At 57.9% G+C, this 20,156-nt stretch overlaps 2 protein-coding genes and 1 long non-coding RNA gene across 6 annotated transcripts in view; 1 reads left to right on the top strand and 2 right to left on the bottom strand.

Annotated features, from left to right (window-relative positions):
• LOC107533630 (uncharacterized) overlaps nt 1-6,194 on the bottom strand; it is a 15,229-nt gene extending 9,035 nt beyond the window's left edge. Inside the window, exon 1 of one of the 2 annotated variants that reach the window (XR_001602878.2) lies at nt 5,923-6,194. This is a non-coding gene — a long non-coding RNA (uncharacterized LOC107533630). Of the gene's footprint in view, nt 1-12; nt 338-5,922 lie in introns of those variants that run through there. The other variant, XR_001602879.2, reaches the window with a different exon arrangement.
• LTBP3 (latent transforming growth factor beta binding protein 3) overlaps nt 1-8,118 on the top strand; it is a 14,804-nt gene extending 6,686 nt beyond the window's left edge. Inside the window, exons 10-28 of the mRNA XM_016208408.2 lie at nt 19-91; nt 270-356; nt 2,104-2,229; nt 2,327-2,458; nt 2,569-2,697; nt 2,931-3,053; nt 3,351-3,473; nt 3,579-3,701; nt 3,941-4,060; nt 4,944-5,072; nt 5,382-5,549; nt 5,706-5,789; nt 6,061-6,189; nt 6,284-6,421; nt 6,517-6,657; nt 6,776-6,937; nt 7,027-7,107; nt 7,202-7,333; nt 7,462-8,118. Coding sequence (XP_016063894.2) covers nt 19-91; nt 270-356; nt 2,104-2,229; nt 2,327-2,458; nt 2,569-2,697; nt 2,931-3,053; nt 3,351-3,473; nt 3,579-3,701; nt 3,941-4,060; nt 4,944-5,072; nt 5,382-5,549; nt 5,706-5,789; nt 6,061-6,189; nt 6,284-6,421; nt 6,517-6,657; nt 6,776-6,937; nt 7,027-7,107; nt 7,202-7,333; nt 7,462-7,613 — 2,352 coding nt within the window. The 3' untranslated portion in view covers nt 7,614-8,118. The remainder of the gene's footprint in view (nt 1-18; nt 92-269; nt 357-2,103; nt 2,230-2,326; nt 2,459-2,568; nt 2,698-2,930; nt 3,054-3,350; nt 3,474-3,578; nt 3,702-3,940; nt 4,061-4,943; nt 5,073-5,381; nt 5,550-5,705; nt 5,790-6,060; nt 6,190-6,283; nt 6,422-6,516; nt 6,658-6,775; nt 6,938-7,026; nt 7,108-7,201; nt 7,334-7,461) is intronic.
• SCYL1 (SCY1 like pseudokinase 1) lies at nt 6,767-20,156 on the bottom strand. 3 transcript variants are annotated; one of them, XM_087821979.1, is made up of 18 exons: nt 20,006-20,156; nt 19,504-19,644; nt 19,225-19,347; nt 18,919-19,145; nt 18,401-18,491; nt 18,170-18,325; nt 15,170-15,328; nt 14,183-14,290; nt 13,308-13,421; nt 11,384-11,539; nt 10,618-10,806; nt 10,421-10,496; nt 9,986-10,150; nt 9,606-9,748; nt 8,837-8,908; nt 8,531-8,743; nt 8,385-8,439; nt 6,768-8,253 (listed from the first exon to the last, which is right to left on the bottom strand). In XM_087821979.1, the coding sequence occupies exons 1-18, from the start codon at nt 20,114-20,116 to the stop codon at nt 8,129-8,131; spliced, it is 2,424 nt and encodes an 807-aa protein (XP_087678105.1). In that variant the 5' UTR covers nt 20,117-20,156; the 3' UTR covers nt 6,768-8,128. The 3 variants fall into 3 exon arrangements, with proteins under 3 accessions (XP_087678107.1, XP_087678105.1, XP_087678106.1); XM_087821980.1 differs by having other exon boundaries at nt 8,543-8,743; XM_087821981.1 differs by lacking the exon at nt 20,006-20,156 and having other exon boundaries at nt 6,767-8,253; nt 19,220-19,347; nt 19,504-19,587.

The following is a 20,156-nucleotide window of genomic DNA, read 5'->3' as shown; positions in this document are numbered from 1 at the left end:
TGCTGCTGTCACCTGCAGCCAGTGATCGAGGAACAGTCAGCACAGCAGAGTCACCCGACCGCCACCACATCTCCTGCCAGGCCCTACCCTGGTGAGATGGGCACCGCAGGGACCAGTCCTCAAGGGCTGTCACTGCTGGGGGAAGTTGACAGCCTAGTCACCAGGGGGCGGTGAAGCTGGGTGTAAAGTTCCCAGCTGATGGCCTGTGGAGAGAGGGGCCACTCTTCCGCCCTCCTCACCCTCTGATGGGCGTGTGCTGCTGCCCCCAGAGCTGATCTCCCGGCCCTCTCCCTCCACTGTACGCTGGTTCCTGCCGGACTTGCCCCCATTAGAGATCGCCCCTACTCAGGTCACAGGTAAGACCTGCCCACCTAGGCCACACCCTGGGTAAACCATGTCCCCTAGCTCAGTTTTCCTCCTTTCCTACCTTCCTCCAATCATTCTGGAGATATAACACTTACCTGGGGCTTACTGTGTGCCAGGCCCTGGGGACCCCTCCGTGTGCAGCAGAGACCCCACTCTACCCTCAAATGATCTGGGTATTATGGTGGTCAACCCAGCCTGAAAGCATTTATTCAAAAAAAACATTTATTGAGCACCTACTATGTGCCAGACACTGTTTAAGTGCTAGGATATAGTAGTAAACAAAAGAGACAAAAATTCCCTGTCCTTGCAGAGTAGGCAGACAACAAACAGATTAATGAGAAAAATCTAGTGTGTCTCATAAATGCTATGAAAAAAATAAACCAGAGAAGAAAGGAAGTCTGGGGGTTGTGATAATATGTAGGGTGGAAATGAGAGAAGGCTTTCTGAGCAGGGCTTTAAAGATTGTTAGAAATTAAAGAGGAGAAGGTTGGTGAAAAAACATTCCAAGTGAAGTTAAGTTTGGGCAAAGCCAATGGAAACATGAAACTGGTGGAAGAGGGAGAAACCACACACAGATCAGAGTTTCTGAACCAGAGCAGGGCCGGCACAGGGAGCCTTGTTAAGAGGCTTGGGTTTGATCCCAAAGGCTGTGGGAAGTGTCTGCAGGGTTTGGGGCATCATAATTGCTAGCTATGGCTGAGCAGTCGCCCTGTGCTGGGCACTGACTGAAGAGTTCTACATACTAAATATCATTTAGCCTCTCATAGTCTGTGAAATGGACACCGTTGGCCTCATTTTCCAATGAGAAAACTGAGGCTCAGAGAGGTTCAGTAACTTGCCCCAGGTCACACAGCCAAACTAGATTCAAGCCCATGTCTTTGTGAATTCCAAAGCCACAAGGGAGCTGCCAGCCTGACTGAAACCCAGAGGCTAGATTTACTCCTGGGGTGAGGGCTTGGGTGGAAGATGGCTGCCCTGGAGGCCTGCACTGGCTAGGACAACCCAGTGACAGCCATGGGGATGTGGGAATATGAGGAAGAGGCACCTGGGGAGGGTTCTCAGAGCAGGAGGTGTTGAGAATGCCTAAGGGGAGGCACTGGAGGCGAAGAGAACAGCCTGCCAAAGCCCACTGGCCAGGAGTGTTTGGAGCCCGGTAGAGTTCAGCATCAAGGCCTAGGCTGCATGAAGATGGGGGGGGGGGGGGGAGATGGGGGCAGGGGAGGGACGAAAAGGAGGGAGAGGTAGGAGACAAGAAGTCCTGGAACTGGTGACAAAGAGGGTAGGAGGGGTTCCTGGATCTGACCACTTACGCACAACTGTGGGGCAAGCCACAAGTCCCAGGAAACCAGCCTGCCTTGGGAGGGGAGAATATCAACCAGTGGGGGGCTAGGTCCCCGAGGCAAGGGGGTGTTGAGAGTCACGGGGCTAGAGGATAGTGGTGTGACTGAGGCTGCAGGGTTTAAAATATTGAAGTGACAGGGGTCAGGATCTAGTGAGTGGGGACAGAATATCAAAGGTTCTGGAGTTGAGGAGATAGGCATGTCAGGGACCTGGGGTCACAGTGTGGGGTCATCTGGGATGGAGGTGTAGGAAATCCTAGGATTGGAGTGTGGGTGTACAGGGTCCTGAGGTCACAGCGTGACCAGGCTCAGGTATCGGAATCCTTAGGAATGGGGTATCGAGGTCCGTAGGGGGACGTGGTGGAAAGTGAGGGCCCCCTCCCAACCCTGCCCTCAGAGACAGATGAGTGCCGACTGAACCAGAACATCTGCGGCCACGGAGAGTGCATCCAGGGCCCCTCCGGCTACTCCTGCGTTTGCAACCCGGGCTACAGGTCGCACCCGCAGCACCACTACTGCGTGGGTGAGCGGAGCGGGCCGAGTGGGTGGCCCGGGGACCCCGACCCCCGGCGCTGGCCCCCGACCCCGCTTTGACGCCTCTCTGCCCGCGTCCTTCTCAGACGTGAACGAGTGTGAGGCGGAGCCGTGCGGCACCGGCAGGGGCATCTGCATGAACACCGGCGGCTCCTACAACTGCCACTGCAACCGCGGCTACCGCCTGCACGTGGGCGCCGGCGGGCGCTCGTGCGTGGGTGAGCAGGGCGGGGCGGGGCGGGGCTGAGTGCATGGGGGCGCCTCCCGACGGCTGCGGAATCCCCCGCGCCGCCCCTTGCCCTCCGCTCGCGCCCCTTCTTCCGCTCAGACCTGAATGAGTGCGCCAAGCCCCACCTGTGCGGCGACGGCGGCTTCTGCATCAACTTTCCCGGCCACTACAAGTGCAACTGCTACCCTGGCTACCGACTCAAGGCCTCCCGACCGCCTGTGTGCGAAGGTGGGGGAGACGCCATCCAGGCCCACCGGGGCCCTCAGCTGTCCCCGGACCTGGGGAGGGGGCAGGGGACCTGAACCGTCTCTGCCCGGCTCAGAGCCTCTCAGAGGTTGGGGTCCGGAAGCCCAGAGGGGCCGGTTCGCCTTGTTTACCGTGATGGGGGAGGCCCTGCGGAGGACCCTGAGCGCCAGGCCGGCCGCGCAGTTCCCAAACGGGTCCTCCTCCCTCCCGCGCAGACATCGACGAGTGCCGGGATCCTAGCTCCTGCCCCGATGGCAGATGCGAGAACCAACCTGGGAGCTTCAAGTGCATCGCCTGCCAGCCTGGCTACCGCAGCCAGGGGGGCGGGGCCTGTCGCGGTGAGGGCGGGGTCTGGGCTACCTTTTAGGGCAGAGGGCGGGGCTTCCAAGGCAAATAAGAGGGCGCCATCTCGGAGTTGTTCCCACGGGGGGGGGGTGAGTGGTCTCCAGGTGAGGCGGGGGCGGGGCTAGTGGCGGTGAGAGTCTCCTCTAGGGCGGGGCCTCCCGGGAATACATGGACACCCCCGGCCCACATACCCACCCGCCCCACCCCCGGCCACCCCAACCCCGGCCGGGAGGGGACGCGGGAGGGGACCCGTGCAGTGGGGCAGAGTCCGAGACAAGCTTCCCCCACAGACGTGAACGAATGCGCGGAGGGCAGCCCCTGCTCGCCAGGCTGGTGCGAGAACCTCCCGGGCTCCTTCCGCTGCACGTGCGCCCAGGGCTACGCGCCCGCGCCAGACGGCCGCAGCTGCCAGGGTGAGCTCTTGTCTCCTGGCCGTGGACAGGAGTGGGAAAAGGGTAGCAGAAGCTTGAGACAGCTCCCCCATCCTGGCACTCTGACACACATCCTATGCCCTGCAGATGTGGACGAGTGTGGGTCTGGGGATATGTGTGACAATGGCATCTGCACCAACACGCCAGGCTCCTTCCAGTGTCAGTGCCTCTCTGGCTATCATCTGTCAAGGGACAGGAGCCGCTGTGAGGGTGAGGAGGGCCTAGAGCTCGGGTGCTGACCTGTTCCTACCCTACAACCTTCACTGCCCAGGCCCCAAGTCCAGGAGATGGTAAACAAGCCAGGCGTTCCCATATCCCACCCCCATCCAGATCCAAGATGGGGCATGGAGTGTGGCCCCACCCTGGGGCTTTGCAGGGAAGCCTTGGCAGCCTCAGGCTGTGTGAGGGGGTCAGCCACTGAGATTCTCCACCTCTTTGATCCCCTACAGATATTGATGAGTGTGACTTCCCTGCAGCTTGCATTGGGGGTGATTGCATCAACACCAATGGCTCCTACCGATGTCTCTGTCCCCAGGGGCACCGGCTGGTAGGCGGCAGGAAGTGTCAAGGTATGAGGGGGATTGGGTGTGAGCTCCTGAGGAGGAATGGCAGGGAGCAGTAATCTTCTAGACACATTGTTGACCTGTCTGTCTTTACGTTTATCCGTCCACTCAGTCCTCCTTCCATTCTTTCACTTAGAACAACAGCAACAATGACAGTAATTATGAGGTGCCTACTATGTGCCAAATCACCCTTACATGTATTCATACAAGAGTTTACTGAGAACATACTATTTGCCAGGTGCTGTACTATGTACTAGGTATTGAGCAATGACCCAGGGCTCCCAGCTAGGAGAGGCTGATGTGTAAACTGATTCTTACAGTTCAGGGTGCTGGGTGTCAAAAGTGGTCCGGACTAGTGATTAATTGCAATGGAGTGGTGACAGTTGAATCAAAACCTGAAGCATGAATAGGATTCCCTAAAGCATATGTGTTCCCTAAGCAGAGAGAGAAGCATGGGATGGTATTCCAGGGCCAAAGACAGTATTTGCAAACCACAGAGATCCGGAAGGAGCTAGTTGTGTTTTTAGGAGAGAGTAGACACCTGTACCCTAAACATATACTAGAGGGTGTTGGTGGTTTAGAGTAAAAGGTGATGAGACTTAAAGATATTGGAAGACCAAAATGAAAAGTTCTCAAATGCTGAGCTGAAAGTTAGGATTTCATTCTGTTGTCAGTGGGAGCAATTGAAGGTTTTATGAAGAATAAAGTCTGCCTCTGTTCACATATCTACCCACATGCAGACAAACAGGAGAGGACTTCCTGTTGTGTGTACTTTGAAATCAAAGTGAAAATTCGGCTTCTGAACTTGTGTGAGTCCCTAGAGGCTCACCCCCAGGGTAAGGAGCTGGTTTCCCTCTGAGAAGCTCTTCCTCTCCCTCTCTCCCCAAAGACATAGATGAGTGCAGCCAGGACCCGGGCCTGTGCCTTCCCCATGGGGCCTGTGAGAACCTGCAGGGCTCCTATGTCTGCGTCTGTGATGAGGGCTTCATGCCCACCCAGGACCAGCACGGCTGTGAGGGTGAGTGCCTCCCAGTCCCTCCTCTGACCGGGGTGACTGCCCTGAGCTGCAGCTGGGGGTCAGAGATGTATCCTGGTCCCACCCTCAGGAATTTGGGGAACAGGGAGAAATCTCTTTTGCCTGGAAGTGTCCAGTGGGGCCACACCTGGCAGGATAGCCCCAAATGCGAGTTTGAGGATGGAGCTTGGCTATAACTGGGTGGCTCTGAGGAGCCAGGGAATGTGGGGAAGCAGAGGGAGGCGGTTGGTGGGCAGTGTGGACAGGAAAATACAGTCTGCAGGACCCTAAGCAGCCCTTTCCTCCCCTCAGAGGTGGAGCAGCCCCACCACAAGAAGGAGTGCTACCTTAACTTCGATGACACGGTGTTCTGCGACAGTGTGCTGGCCACCAATGTCACCCAGCAAGAGTGCTGCTGCTCTCTGGGGGCTGGCTGGGGAGACCACTGTGAGATCTATCCCTGCCCAGTCTACAGCTCAGGTCAGGAGACGCAGGCCCTTTCCCTTCCTAGAGCCTGTTTTTTCATTAGGAAATGGGTTGGGGGAAATGAAGTGGAGAGCTCCCACCTGAGCCACAGCCAGCACACAGGCACATGCTGCTCAATCCTGCCTCCTTCCTTCCGCTCTCATTCCACAGCTGAGTTCCACAGCCTCTGCCCAGATGGGAAGGGCTACACCCAGGACAACAACATTGTCAACTACGGCATCCCAGCCCACCGGGGTAAGCTAGGACAGGGCTCCGCCCACCAAGATTTGGACCTTCCCCAACCCCCAACGGAGCAGGTGATTGCGTGGCCCCACCCACACCACCATAGTCCGTCCAGCCCCCCCACCAAGCCCCACCCATCACTCACTGTCAGTGCAGGAAAGGCCTCACCCACTGAGTGCGCTCTGCTCTGGTGGTAAGCCTGGTTTACACGTCTGGGGATTGCCAGAGCTCAGTGGCCCCGCAGGTAGAGGCCGCTGGGCACCCATGGTTTGTCACTTTGCAGACATCGACGAGTGCATATTGTTTGGGGCGGAGATCTGCAAGGAGGGCAAGTGCGTGAATACACAGCCCGGCTACGAGTGCTATTGCAAGCAAGGCTTCTACTACGACGGGAACCTGCTGGAGTGCGTGGGTGAGTGCAGCCGGCCGGGTGGCCAGGACAAAGCGGCCAGGAGACACGCATGACTCTGGGCCGGCTGCTATCCCTTGCGCTTTCCTCCCCGCAGATGTGGACGAGTGCTTGGATGAATCCAACTGCCGGAATGGAGTGTGTGAGAACACGCGGGGCGGCTACCGGTGCGCCTGTACGCCCCCGGCTGAGTACAGCCCGGCGCAGCGTCAGTGCCTGAGCCCCGAGGAGATGGGTGAGGCCGAGGCCTGCTGGGGAACAGGAGGAAGGGGGGGGGGGGGGCTGGGACAAGCTTTGACCATCACACCCAACCATCCCTCGCTGTCCTAGATGTGGACGAGTGCCAGGACACCGCAGCATGCCGCCCTGGCCGCTGTGTCAACCTACCAGGCTCCTACCGCTGCGAGTGTCGTCCACCCTGGGTGCCTGGGCCCTTGGGCCGAGACTGCCAGCTTCCCGAGAGCCCGGCTGGTGAGGGCGAGGGTCCTCCTGGGCTGATTCCAGGGCTGCCTGCCATGTGCAAGCCCCAGGGCGTAGGCGTGTGGTCCTCGCTTTGAGCTTCTCCCTGATGCCTGGTCCGCTTCCGCAGAGCGCGCCCCGGAGCGGCGAGAGGCGTGCTGGGCCCAGCGTGGAGACGACGGCATGTGTGCAGGGCCCCTGGCTGGGCCCCCGCTCACCTTCGAGGACTGTTGCTGTCGCCAGGGCCGCGGTTGGGGCGCCCAGTGCCGCCCGTGTCCACCCCGTGGCGCTGGTAAGCTGATCAGAGAAGGGTTGCCCAGAGAGTAGGGGGGCAGGAGCGGCGATGCATCGGCCGTGCTGACCACTGACTGCCCCTCCCAGGATCCCAGTGCCCGACATCACAGAGTGAGAGCAATTCCTTCTGGGACGCGAGCCCCCTACTGCTGGGGAAGCCACGGCGAGGTGAGTGTAGCGGGGGGGGGCAGAGCGGACAGAAGCAAGGGTCACAGCCATTGCCGGGGGCGGTGCTGACATCTGTGTTCCGCCGCGGGCGCAGAAGAGGACAGCTCAGAGGAGGATTCGGACGAGTGCCGCTGTGTGAGCGGCCGCTGCGTGCCGCGGCCCGGCGGAGCCGTGTGCGAGTGTCCGGGTGGCTTCCAGCTCGACGCCTCCCGAGCGCGCTGCGTGGGTGAGCTGGGTGGAGGAGGGCGGGGGGGCGGGACGGGGCCCTGCTGAATCCCGCTGGGACTAGAAGCAAAGGGAGCTGTGTAGCTCTGGCCCTCTCGACACGCCCACACCTGTCACCCCCACCTCCAGACATCGATGAGTGCCGAGAGCTGAACCAGCGCGGACTGCTGTGCAAGACCGAGCGCTGCGTGAACACAAGCGGTTCCTTCCGCTGCGTCTGCAAAGCTGGCTTCGTGCGCAGTCGCCCGCACGGGGCCTGCGTGCCCCAGCGCCGCCGCTGACACTACCTTCCGCCGGGACCTCAGCGATCACTGAGCGGTTCCGCCGGACACTGGGGCGAGCTCAGCCTCTAGCTTCTGCCCGGACATGGGGCTCGGACCCAGGGACCCTTCAGGCCTGTAGACCCCTTCCAGAGCCCCGTGTCCCAAGGGTGCCCATCCAGCTCCACAGGTTTACAGGTGGATGTTGGGTCTCCCGGGCGCTGCCGGCATTCCTCCCAGAGGGTGTTCCCTAGAAACTGATAAATCAGATCGTGCCTCTTTACTCTTGGCTTTGGAAGCAAATTGTTATGTTCACGTCTGTGGTAGGCACGGACTTTGCAGGGCAGCGCCAGACCCTAGCCTCCTCCGAGGGCCTAAACTGAGCCCAGCACAGGGAGTGTGAAATAGAATTTATTGTGGCTCTGATTATGTACATGTGAGAGGTGCCTGGCCGGGCTGGCCAGGCTCGCATGGTTTGTACAATAAATACATCCATGGGGCCTGCTCCATGGCTGGGAAGCACCCACACCAGCAGTTCAGTCCAGCTTCCGGGTCCCCAGCTTCATGGGGCCCTTGGCAGCCTTCTTCTCAGCACGTTTGGCTTCCATCTCCCGCCGACGCTCCTCCCGCTTCTTCCGGGCCAGCTCAGCCTTCACCTGCCCTGGAACAGGAAGGGGAGGCGAGCTGAGGTTCCTCAGGACAACCTGGGTCTCAGATTCCCAGCCCATGCCCGCTAGAGGGGTGAGGTTAGGATTGCCCTAATGTGTCAGCTCTCCTAGGGGAAACACTTACGGCTCTCAGTCTCCAGGCCATCCCAGTTGTCATCACCCCAGGAATCAGGTCTTGGCTGAAAAGGAAGCATGGACTGAAATAGAGATCAGCTCCCTGTGGAGGTCCATCCCAGGTCCACACCCTCCCACTGGACTAGTGTTGAGTACCTGGGTACCAACCTCCCGACGCACCACCAGGTCAGCAAAGGGGTCGCCTTTGTCACTGGGCTCTGTTCCACCCCAGTTATACTCGCTGGTCAGCTGTGTGCCCTCAGGGGGTGGCTCCTGGGGACTTGGCTCCTGCCAACCCTGCTCCCATGAGCCCTCAGCTTCCCAGCTGCTCCAGTCCGACTCAGGGGATTTGTGGTCAGGGTTGTTGGTCTGCAGAAGAGAAGGGGGAGGTAGCACCAGACAGGGAGGGAGGGGCCATGCCCGCTTCCCATGCATACACACATCCTGTCCCACCTGGCTCACCTGCCCAGCACGGCTGGCTTGGCCCCCAGTACTCCAGTTGTCCTGCTGGGCTAACACAGACTCGGCCTCCTGCTACAGTGTGGAAAGGAGAGCAAGACTATAGGACCCCCACACACCCCTAACCCAAAAGGGCAAAGAAGCCCTCGGCCCCTTCCTAGCCATGGGTTCCACCCCGTTTTGCCCTCCACCTCTTTGCTGCTCCAGCCCGGCGTCACATCTATAAGGTACACACATTGAATCTGGTCTGCCATCACTCCTCTATGAGGCTAGAGATGAGATCTAGAGTTCCACACTCCTCCCCATGGCTTAGGGGACCAAAGACTGCTGTCAGCCAGATGGGGAAACTGGGCCCAGAACTTTGCCTCCACTGCCTTCAGCAAAGCCCCACTCCATCCTCAGCCTGTCCTGAACCCACCTCCCCCAGGGAGCACCAGTCTGGTTCTAGGCCTGGGAGTGGCCTCTCCTTGCTGACCACTGGGGCTAGCTGGGCACTGAAGCAGGGGGAGGGACAGAACAGACGGGAGGAAGGAAGATCAGTGGGCTGCTCCAACTAGTGCCCTCCCGGCCTCTCATTTCCCACTCTGCTGTCTGGAGTTGAACAGAGCTCAGCTGCCAGCTCTGGCCCACAATGGCCACTCCATGATGCCTACTCACCAGGGATACTGTGCAGATGAGGACAGGCCTGATGCAAGCCACATGATCCCCTTGAATGGCAGCCTGTGACCTTTAAGCTGGGGTCCCCTGGGGAGGCCTCCTCAGCCCCACTCACCTCCAAGCTACCCCAGTCTTCGTCATCCCATCTGTCGGCAGCACTGCTGTCCTCTGTTGTGTCCTTGCCCTGTTCTTGTTCCTCCCAGTGTCCTGAGGTAATGGGAGCGGGAGGGACAGGGGTGGGAGCCGGGGCAGGAAGTCCTGGGAAGCAAAGATTCACTGAGTTCCCACACACTGGGGCCCAGAAAAGTCTCGGAACAGGGCAGAGGTTGCTGGGGATGGGAGCAAGGCATAGGGAGGGGAGGGAAAGCTCACAAGGGGATTAGACCCTACCCTGTCCCCTATGTCACCACCTCAAGGGGAGCCAGACAATAATAGCTCCTGGGCGCCTGCCCTCTAAGCTCTCTGTCACTGATGTAGCCAGCCTGGGACACTCACCCTCAGGTGTGGGTCTTTGGGAGACGTTGGGTTCACCTGGGGCAGCCGTGGGGTGTGCGCGGATCAGCTTGGAGGTAAGCGAGGAGACCCCTGTCACGGCCCATCCTGCCCAGCTGGCTGCGGCTCCTCCCATCCCAGGGCTGGAGGCTGCATGGACATCCTTCTCTGGGCAATGATAGGAGAGACAGGTATAGGCACCTCAGGTGTCCATGGGGAGTGTGATAGGGCAATAAGGGAAAAAAAGGAACCTGTAGTGGGCACCCCTTCTCCAGGCCTGCCTTCTCTCATCTCCAAGATGGGGGGGTGGGGAAAGTAGTATCAAGTCTGCTCTCTAGGGTTCTTCCAGCTTTCAGATAGTCCAATGACGTGGAAGGGGGCCACAACAGGAGACAGTCAAGGATGCAGCAGGAGGGAACATGAATGTGAGCTACTCACCCACTTCAGCCAGCTGGGTGGGGTCCTCTGACACAGACTCCAGTTTGGAAAGGAAACTTCGAATGGCCTTGAAGGTCTGTGGGGTAGCAAGGGGCAAAGCTGGGGCCTCCAGGGCTCCTGTGAGCCCACGAGGCCAACTAGGGTCCAGATATCCCCCCGAGCCCCAGCTCCAAGGCCAGGCTCCGGTTGTGCCTCACCTGGTCCCGCACAGATTTCTCGGGATCCACAGTGAGGCCACAGAGTACAGGCAGGATCTTCTGGGCGCAGTCGTTCATTGAGTAGAGGTTGTGGGTGGCAGCGAAGCCCAGAACACCGGCAACCCGAGATGGTGCAAACGGGTCCTTAGTGGCACGGCTGAAGGCTGAGGTGAGGACCCTGTGTCTGGTCTGGAGTGGGGCAGGAGAGAGGGCTCAAGTGTAGGGTCAGTCCAGGGGCCCAGAACTGCCAGGCCTCACTTCCCAGAGCAGAAACCACCCACAAGGCCCCCAGAGTCTAAAAAATGTAAATTAGTTACTAACAAATGGGGAACAATATACTTAAAACTCTGTATCTTGGCTTCTTGTCCCAAATTACTGAACTAAGTGCCTCTTGGTGACAGGGGCCAGAGCAGCAGCTGCCCTGGGGTGGGGGGTTGTGCCTCCCTTCCCACCTGCCCTACTGGCCTAATTCATTCATTCCTGTTAACTATCTGGGTACTGCAGGCATCTGTATTTGAAAACCCTGGCTGAGAGGATGCACACAGATTGTGGGGCCAAGCAGACCTGGGTTCAGTTCCCAGATCCACAACCTACTGGCTGTGTGACCTGGCACAACTCACTCCACCCCTCAGACATCAGGGCTAGGAGTACCAAGGACCTAGGTCTCTGGGAGAAAGATGGTCCACAAACAAGGAAGCCTGGCCCTGGAAGAGGCTATGATCCTGTGATAGTGACAGAACTCCTGGCAGCTATGCAGGGCACTCACACTGGCACTGAGGTAGGAGCCGATTTTTCCCAGGCAGACGGTAGTGTTGCAACGAATGGGGCCCTGCTCGTCCTTGGCCTGCAGCCGGGCGAAGTGCTTCATCAACTCCACATTGAGGTTGGCCTCATTCAGCTTCGGGGCCAGGAGCAGCATGGACTGCAGGGCAGGGACAGTGGGAATTGTGGGCCTCGGCAGGCCAATGGCCACATGAAGGGTGGCCTCCTGGGAGGGTACAGAGGCCACCGGTGGCCCTGGGCACTGAGAAGACCTGCCAAGCCCTACCAAGCCTACCTCCCAACCTGGTCCTGTCCCCTACCCAGAATGCTGAGGGAAGGAACCCCATTTCTCTTTCCCTTTTACAGCAAAACCTCCAAAGTTCGTCTGCACTCCTGTCTCCCACCACTCATCTGCTCTCTCGTGCATGCATGCACTCTACTCAGACTTTTACCCCACACACTTTCTACCAGTTGGCTTGGGTTGAGGTTACCGCTGACCTCCGTCGCTAAATCCAATGGCCAATTCTCTGTCCTCGCCAAACTTGACCCCTCAGCAGCTTTGACACCCGTGAGCTCTCCTTCCTTGTTAAGACTTTGGTCTCTTGTCTTCCAAAACACCACGCTTTCCTGGTTCTCCTCTGACCTCGCCAGCTGCTCCATCTTGGTCTCCTTTAGGTGAGCTCTTACTGTTCAGACCCCCAGAGCTACTCCTCAGGCCCCTTCTCTTTTACACCTCACCCTAGGTGATCTCACCCCTTCCAAGGCTTTTAATGCCTGTTAGCTGACAATGCCCAGCTGTACACATCTAACCCATTTGTTTCCTAAAATGCACATGCACATAACCAGACTTGACATCTCCACTGGCCAAGACTAAGCCCAACTCCTGCACACCTGTCCCTCCCAGTCTTGACATAGCCAAGACTAAGCCCAGCTCCTGCACACCTGTCCCTCCCAGTCTTCTCAGTAAATGGCAATTCAACCTTCTAGTTGCTCATACCAAAAACCCTGGAGCCTCCCTTGACTCCATAGCCATCCACCAGTGAATACCATTGGTTTTACCTTCAGAATGTGGCCCCTTCTCTCCACCTGCTGCTACCACTCACATCTCAGCCTCTATCAGCTCTAACCTGGGCCACTGCAACAGGCCCTAACAGTATCTCACTTCTACCCTTGCTCTGAGAGTCAACTGTCCACATAGCAACATAAAAAATCTTTTAAAACAAATCAGACAAGGTCAGTGCTCAGCTCATGTGTCATTCCCATTGAATGCAGTTGGTCCCTCCCACACCCTATAGGGCCCTGGCCCCCAATCCCACCAATACCTCTCAGGCTCCACCTCCCACACCCATGCCTCTTCAGCCACACTAAATCTCTTGCTGTTACTTCTATACTCCAGGCACATGCCAGCCTCAGGACCTTTGCACATGCTATTCCTTCTGCAGGGAGCACATTTCCTTCAGATCTCCATGTAGCTCAATCCCTCACCTTCTTAACTTAAATGATACCTCCTTAACAAGGTCTTCCCTGACCACTATTCATAAAGCTGGAAACCCTTCTCTTCGCACTCTATCACTTTCTAACATAATACATATCTTCTAATTCTGTTTATTGTCTGCCAAGCCCATACCCCGTCCTCTCAAAAGAAGCTCCACAACAGCAGGGAGTTTGGTCTGCCTGTGCATACTGTATCCCAGTGAGGTGCTCAGCCAATATCTACTGAACAGAGTAGACTATAGGCCATGCCCACCCTGCTCCCCCCAACAGCTGCAGAGCTGCACCCATAGCCTGGACTCACATGCAGGATGGTGCCTGCCCTTCCCATAACCTTCTCAGACCCACAGACCAAAACCAAGACCTCTGTGTCCTGGGGTAAGCCCCTCCAATCCTTGGAAAACCAGGGTGGCCACTCTGGACCTGGCAGCACCTACCTTGACTGTCTGCTCCCGGATGGCAGGGTTGGTATCCAGGAAGCCATGGACTACGTGGGGAAAGATCTGGGTGTTGACTGTTGGTTCATCAAGGTATTGGATGAACTGTTCCATCTGTGGCCCAAGTGGGAAGTGTGAAAACTCAGTCAGTCCCTCCACCCCCCACCACAGCCATGGGACCACTGTTGGCTTGGTTTTTCCACCTGACAGGTACTGGCTGGCCATGTGAGTCTCCTGAGCCCTCACCTCAAATCTGGCCTCTCTCTGGCCTCAAGCTAAGTGGAGGGGCAGGAAGAGGCCAGGAGGGTGCTGGGAAGAGCCAGGGACTGGGAATTGGAGGGCTGGACTCTGGTCCTCCTTAGCAGGCTGACTGTGTCATGCCCCCTCTCAGACTCTCCACTACCTCTTCTGTAAAAGGGGGTATAACCCCCAACCAGACAAGTGTTGTGAGGAGGGCTGGTACATTTGGCAGCTGGAAAGGGAATGATAGCTGAGAGCCACCAGGTATTTCCTGGTTCACTGGGGTCCCCATCCTCGGTCCCATCAATCCTGTCTGATGTTCCCAGCTGCCCTGGGGTTGGCAGAAGAGACATTATCCCTACTGGAGTGACTGAGCCCAGAAATGGGGGTGTTTCAGCTTGGCAGCCTTGGCGGACTGGGCATTCCCAAAGCTGCCAATGAGCCCTGTGATTATCTCAACTTCCAGAGAGCACAGCCTCACTGGTCCCTTACTTGTATGTTTGGGAAGGGGTTCCTCAGGTGCCAGGGCAGGGGCTACAGTCACCTGCCTAGGGCTGATGGTGAGGCAGTCTCCCCAGCAGCCAAGGTAGGGTCTGGGGAGGGGGCAGGGGGCAGGGCCTGGCCAGGGCCCCTACCTGCTGCAGGAGGCGGATGCGCATGGCCCGATCGGTGGATGAGAACATCTTGACCACGACGGGAATGATCTTCTGTTGATACTCCTCAGCACTGAGGAACTTCCCCACCTGAGGAAGGAGCAGGAAGAGGGGCTCGGCTACAGCCAGCATAACGGGAGACGTCACCGGGCTCATTTAACTTCTGCTGATCTCCCAGGGCGGGAACGGGGTGATGGGGGGGACAGGCACTTCCTCAGCAGCCCCTCTGCCCATATTCCATCTCAGCCCTACCCTTAACCTTTCTGGGTCCTCTCTTAGGAGGCTGATGAAAGTGCTGTGCCCTCCCTATAATCACGTACTTACAAGCCACTTGCACACACAATTCTGCCTACACTTTCTGGGGATTCCCAGTGATACAGGGAACTTCCCCACATGCCAAGTTCCTTCAGGAGAAAGCATTCTCCCAGGGTGGGCAGAACGGGAAATGGTAGGTGCCAGTTAAGGGTGGACTAGGGTCTGAGGAAGGGCATAAGGACTAGCCCACAGAAGCCAGGAGAGCTGAGTGCTGAGTGGTCACAAGGGAGGACAGAAAGTGAGGTGGTAAGCAGGTGGTCCCCTGGGCCTTGGAAAGCTGGATGGGACCACAGGTCAGACCAGGAGGGCTGTCTTGGAAAAATGGAAGAAGGACTGAGGGCTCTGAAGCAAGGGGTCTTCGGAAAAAGAATTCTGGAAGCATAGGGTTTCCCCTCCCCACAGACCAGAAGTCCCCTCAGCCTCTCTGACAGCTGGCTAGCTGAACCACTGGGGTGTCGGCAGGAAGCAAGTCCTCCTACAGGCTTGGGTCTGCCCTAACCAGACTCCCCTCCCCAGGATGGCCCCGTGAGGCTGGCTCCCACTCCAGAGCCATCTCTTTTGTGGTTCTGATCCACCAGCCTGTCTCTGGGCCTCAAGTTCCTGAGGCTCCGAGCCTTGCTGCTGCCCCTCACTGAGACCCCTGGCCCTGCTCACCTTGAAGAGGGGGGTGAGGACCACAGCCCCCGCACTGCCAAACTCGAAGGCAGTGAGCAGCTGGGGCAGCACCTTGTGCCGGCAGAAATCCTCGGGGAACGAGTCTAGGTTCTTGCTCAGCTCTTGGAAGAACTTCTGCTTCTCAGCCGGCTCTTTGATCTGGGGGAGTGAGGACAGGATGCAGGGAGGAGTAAACCAGCCTAGTCATGGCCCTCCCCAGCCAAAGGCAAGGACAGGGGTCACCCCAGCCGGAAGGAGAACTTAAGCTTGTGAGCCCAACTGCCTGAGTTCAAATCCCAGCTCTCCCATTCATTAGCCAGGAGACCTTGGGCAAGGTTCCTGCATCTGTAAAATGGGAATATATCTATACTACCTCCCAGAGTTGTTCTGAGGATTCAACCAGGAAATGACAGACAACTGTCAGCACAGTGCCTGGTAGACCATAGGTGCTGAGTCAGTGTCATTCTCATCACTGCCACCTGACCTACTGCTAGGAAAGCAGCCACTGGAGGGATCAGGCCCTTTATCAGCATTGCCTCTACTCACAACCACCCAAAATGCACCACTAACTCCATCACACAGATGAGGAAACAGGCTAGAGAGGTGAAAGGGCTACTCCATTCCCCTGACCCTCACTGGGTCGGGCACACCTGCATGCTGGGTGGAGTTATGGCAGGCTGTGGGAAGGCAACGATTATTTTACCCCAGACATGGTTCTCCCACTCACTAAGTCCACAGGGCCAGGCTGTCAACAAAGTTCCCTTTAGTCCTCCTGACCCCTCAGAGGCCATAATATCCACAACTTGCATTTCTTGAGCACACACTACATGCCAGGCAGGGTTACATGCTAAAACCTTTACACAAATTAAATAATCTTCCTCACAACTTTATAAAGGTACCAACATAATCCACATTTAATCCAACAAGGAAGCACCATGGCCAGTGTGGCTCAGTTGGTTGAGCGTGGTCCCATGCACCGAAAGGTTGACAGTTTGATTCCTGACCAGGGCACATGCCCAAGTTGCAGGTTCAATCCCTGGTGCAGGGTAAGTACAGAAGATAACTGACTGATGTTTTTCTCTCACATTGATGTTTCTCTCTCTCTCCCTTCCTCTCTCTCTAAAATCAATAATATATATATATATTTTTAAGTCAAATTTATTTTTTTAAAAATCCAACAAGGAAGCTGAGGCACAGAGAGGGCAAGGAGCTCATCCAAAGTCACATGCTGAGAAGCAGTCAGGCCCTAGTTGGTTTGGCTCACTGGATAGTATCGGCCATCGGACTAAAAGGTCCTGGGTTCGATTCCACCAAGGGCATGTACCGCTGTTGCAGGCTCGATCCCTGGACCCGGTCGGGGCGTGTGCAGGAGGCAACCCATCAATGTGTCTCTTTCACATCGATGTTCTCTCTCTTTCCCTCTCTCCCTTCTACTCTCTCTGAAAAGGCAATGGACATAATATCCTCCGGTGAGGATTAAAAAAAAATTTTCACTCAGCAGTCTGGGACCTCAGCTGTGCTGCACCCTGTGAAGAGGTGCTGTCATTCCATTCACCAATGAGGACGCTAAGACTCAGGGTCACCTGCCAAGAGAGACCACACAGGGATTCTAACCTAGTCCTGTACGAATCCAAGGTTCCTGTACTCTCTGCTGTACCCTCACCCCCACAACCACCACTTAGCCCAGGAGAGGTGGCCTCTGGCTGGGGATGAAGAAGACCTGGTTGGCTCTCAAGCAGCTCAGCCCAGCGTGGGAGGCAGGCTTGGAGCTCTGACAGCAGGGTTCTGGGGGAGCCAAGGCCCAAAGAAAGGCCAAACCACATCCAAGGTTGCACATCGAGTCACAGCTGGGCTCTCTCCACCACTCCACCACCTGGGCACCACCCGCCCACATTCTCCTGGCCAGAAACTGCCTATTTCCTACAGAGTACATTTTAAGAAGGGCAGCCCAGCAGAGCCAGCCATGTGAGGAGAACTCCATGTAACAAAGTTCCTGCCGCCCCCACGCTCCCCAGGAGGCAACAGGGCTCAGTGTTTCCAGCGCTCTTCAAAATGCAGCTCAGGGTCTCCACCCTCCCAAGGCCCTCACAGACCCATTGGAGTCAAGATTCCACAGACCATCAAGGTCTATGGAAGTGCTTGTCGCTCCTCCCGACTCCAGATTCCCAGTCACCTCTCTGTGTGCCCCCCCACAGGAGGGTCAGGGCAGGTATCCAGAGCAGAACCTCCCCTTCATTCCCTACAACAACCCTATGGGCCAGCAGATACTACTGTCATCCCCATTAGACAGATAAGGAAGCTGAGGTTCAAAGAGGTTAAGCCGAGGGCTCCCTCCTCACCATCTTTCCGTTTGCTGTTCCCTCTCTCTGGAACGCTTTTCCCCAGTTACCATCCCTGTCCTACCCTCACCCACTTCAGGTGTCAGCTGAAATGTCACCTGAGAGAGCCCTTCCCTGAGCACCTGCTCTGCTATTTTCCTTCCTGGCACTTACCCCATCCCAGGGAGCACACGTTCCCTCATTTATGTGTTTTCTGTCCCTGTTCTCCAACAAGAGTCCCTAAGGGGGGAACTGGTCCATTTACTCCCTGCTAGATCCTTGTGGGCAGGGATCTCGGTCTGACTCCTACCTCCACCCTCCTGCCCATGCTGCAGCCCAGCACTGGGCATGGCACACATCAGGGCCAGGGCCAGAATGTTTGAGTGGAGTTAATGGTGTGCCAGGAGCAATCGCTAAGCACCTACTATGTGCCAGGCACTATACTATGCACTTTAAACTCACTAAATCCTCACCACACCCTTCTAAAGTAGGTACTGTTATTAGGACTGAGCTTTAGCCAAGGGAAATCACACAAGAGCAGGAGCCAGTGTTTGAACTCAGAGGGCCTAGCTCCACAGTCTACTGTGGTCTCCAAAGATCTAATTATGAGGGAGCCCGCAAAGAAGGGAGATGGGATGGGGGTGAGGAATGCAAGCCCAAAGCCTAGGTGGGGGTGGCTCACCTGAATCTCTTCCAGAAAGAGGTTGGTCTCAACAAAACGGTTGTTCATAAACCCACCAGGTGCCCGGCAGTTCTGCAAGAAGCGGGCTGGGTTGGGACGCACCTTGGGGTTGGCTCCAACCAGCTCGCAATAATGGGGCACCAGCGATTTGGGGATCTGTGGGAGAAAGATCGGTGTTAGGGCAGGCCTGGTTGGCTGGCAGGGAGGGGCTGGGGAAGGCCAGACACTCACCTTCCCAGGGTTGCGCAGAGCGGAAGCCCGAGGTAGAGGCCCATTGAAGACTTCCCAGATGAGGCAGCCCAACCGCCACATATCGGCCGACCTGAGGCAGTGACCAGAGCTGCTCAAGGCCCTGCCACCTGCCAGCACAGGCTTCCAACCTGCCTTGGGCACTGGGCACACACTGCATGGCAGACTCTGGGCTGTGTCCTTCAGCTGATCCTCCCATCAGCTCCAAGAAGGTTTCATTAGCCCATTTGACAGATTAAAAAACTGAGGCTCAGAGAAGCAAGGACATCTGCCTCAGGTCACGCAACTTTCAGATTCAGAACCACCTAACCCCAAAGCCTGTTTATCCTGCCCCACCTCCCGGCGGAGCTGGGAGCAAAGGAGTGGGTTCCACCTTGAGGACTCTCTCCCCAGCTGGCAGCAGGGGACAGGGAATGCGCACCAGCTAGTCTAGGGGCCCTGAGGCTGCAGGGGCTTCCAGATCAGAGCAGCTTGGGTCATGCCGCCCCCCAGTCACCCACCACTTCTCTCTGACGGCTCTGCCACTGCCATCAGCCAACTCCGGAGGGTCATACTGCTCAAGCTCGGGGATCCCCTTGTGGGGGGGTGCCCCGCCATTGCCCTGGGAGGAGTACATGTAGTCCAGGCCCCCAAGCTTCCACTCGCCGGCGCGGTCCACAAACACAGCAGCCATGCAGACATTGTTGTGGATGAGGCTGCAGTCATTGACCAGGAAGCTGAGGGCTTTCTGGGGGCAGAAGGAGCCATTACACCCCAGTCCCTAAAGCCCCCACCCCTGCTCTCATGACCACGGCCCCCCACCTCACCACGATCTGGTGGAGCCCCCAGGAGAGCTCCAGCTCCTTCGGGCCGCCAGCCTCTGCTCGCGCCTTGAGGTACACTCCCAGCGGAGTCACAGCCTCTGTCACTACGTGGAGGCATTTGTCTGTCTGAAGAGGGGACACCGGGACATTAGGGCAGGAGAGGGGAAGCGGACGGGAGGTGAGAGGCATGAGGGGGAGATGGAGAAGGGGAATCAAAGCTGGGGCGTGGGGCGGAAGGGGCGGAAACTCGAGAAAGTGAGGGGCGGAGGGGGCCGCGGGTACCTCCAGCCCATCGATGTAGGACAGAATGTTGGGGTGCCGGAGCGTTTTGAGGCGCTTGAAGGCAGCCTTGGCCACCTGGGTCTGCTCTTCGGCGCCAGGCTTCACATCATACACGAAGATGGACACCGGGCTGCCTGTGGCCTGGGGAGGGCACAGGGGCCTCAGGGTGGGGGCCGGGCGGGCCGCTCCGGCTCCGGCTCCGGCTCCGGCTGCGGCTCCGGCTCCGCGAGGGTCCCAGCGGCCGCGCCTGGAGCGAAGGGCCGCCGGCCGCTCTCTCCCAGGTCAGTCCTTAGGGGCAGAGCCGGGCTCAGGCCACCCCGGCTTCGTCCGCCTGTCGGTCCCTCGGTCCTTCCTCCCGCCACGTCGGCGTGGCCCGTCCCCCTCCCGCGGCCCGTTGTCCCGGCTCCGAGGCCACGTCAGGCGCGGCGCGACGCGGCGGGGCCGGCGGCGCTGACTAGGCGAGGCCGAGGTCCGCCGCGGCCTGCGGAGGGGCCGCGCTCACCTTCTTGCGGCCGCAGTGCAGGGCCCAGGGCCCCGGCGGGCCGCCTTCGGCGGGTTCCGGGCTGAGCTCGAACGGGAAGTCCCGGACCGGATCCCGCACAAAGAACCACATCGTCCCCGCCGCCGCCGCGGGCTCGGGGCCTCAACTCCGG

The sequence above is a fragment of the Miniopterus natalensis genome, chromosome 11, assembly GCF_054644295.1.
Source record: "Miniopterus natalensis isolate mMinNat1 chromosome 11, mMinNat1.hap1, whole genome shotgun sequence".
Taxonomy (NCBI): Eukaryota; Metazoa; Chordata; class Mammalia; order Chiroptera; family Miniopteridae; genus Miniopterus; species Miniopterus natalensis.
The sequence above is the reverse complement of the archived record's forward strand: the minus strand, read 5'-3'. Positions and strand labels throughout refer to the sequence as shown.

What these genes read in the sequence shown, in the direction of transcription:
- SCYL1 (XM_087821979.1), bottom strand. Translation starts at nt 20,116, where the DNA reads ATGTGGTTCTTTGTGCGGGATCCGGTCCGGGACTTCCCGTTCGAGCTC. An exon ending in GGGGGCTCCACCAGATCGTG is followed by an intron (nt 19,146 to 19,224) that starts GTGAGGTGGGGG and finishes TTCTGCCCCCAG; the next exon opens with AAAGCCCTCAGCTTCCTGGT. An exon ending in AAGACTGGGGTAGCTTGGAG is followed by an intron (nt 8,909 to 9,605) that starts GTGAGTGGGGCT and finishes TCCACACTGTAG; the next exon opens with CAGGAGGCCGAGTCTGTGTT.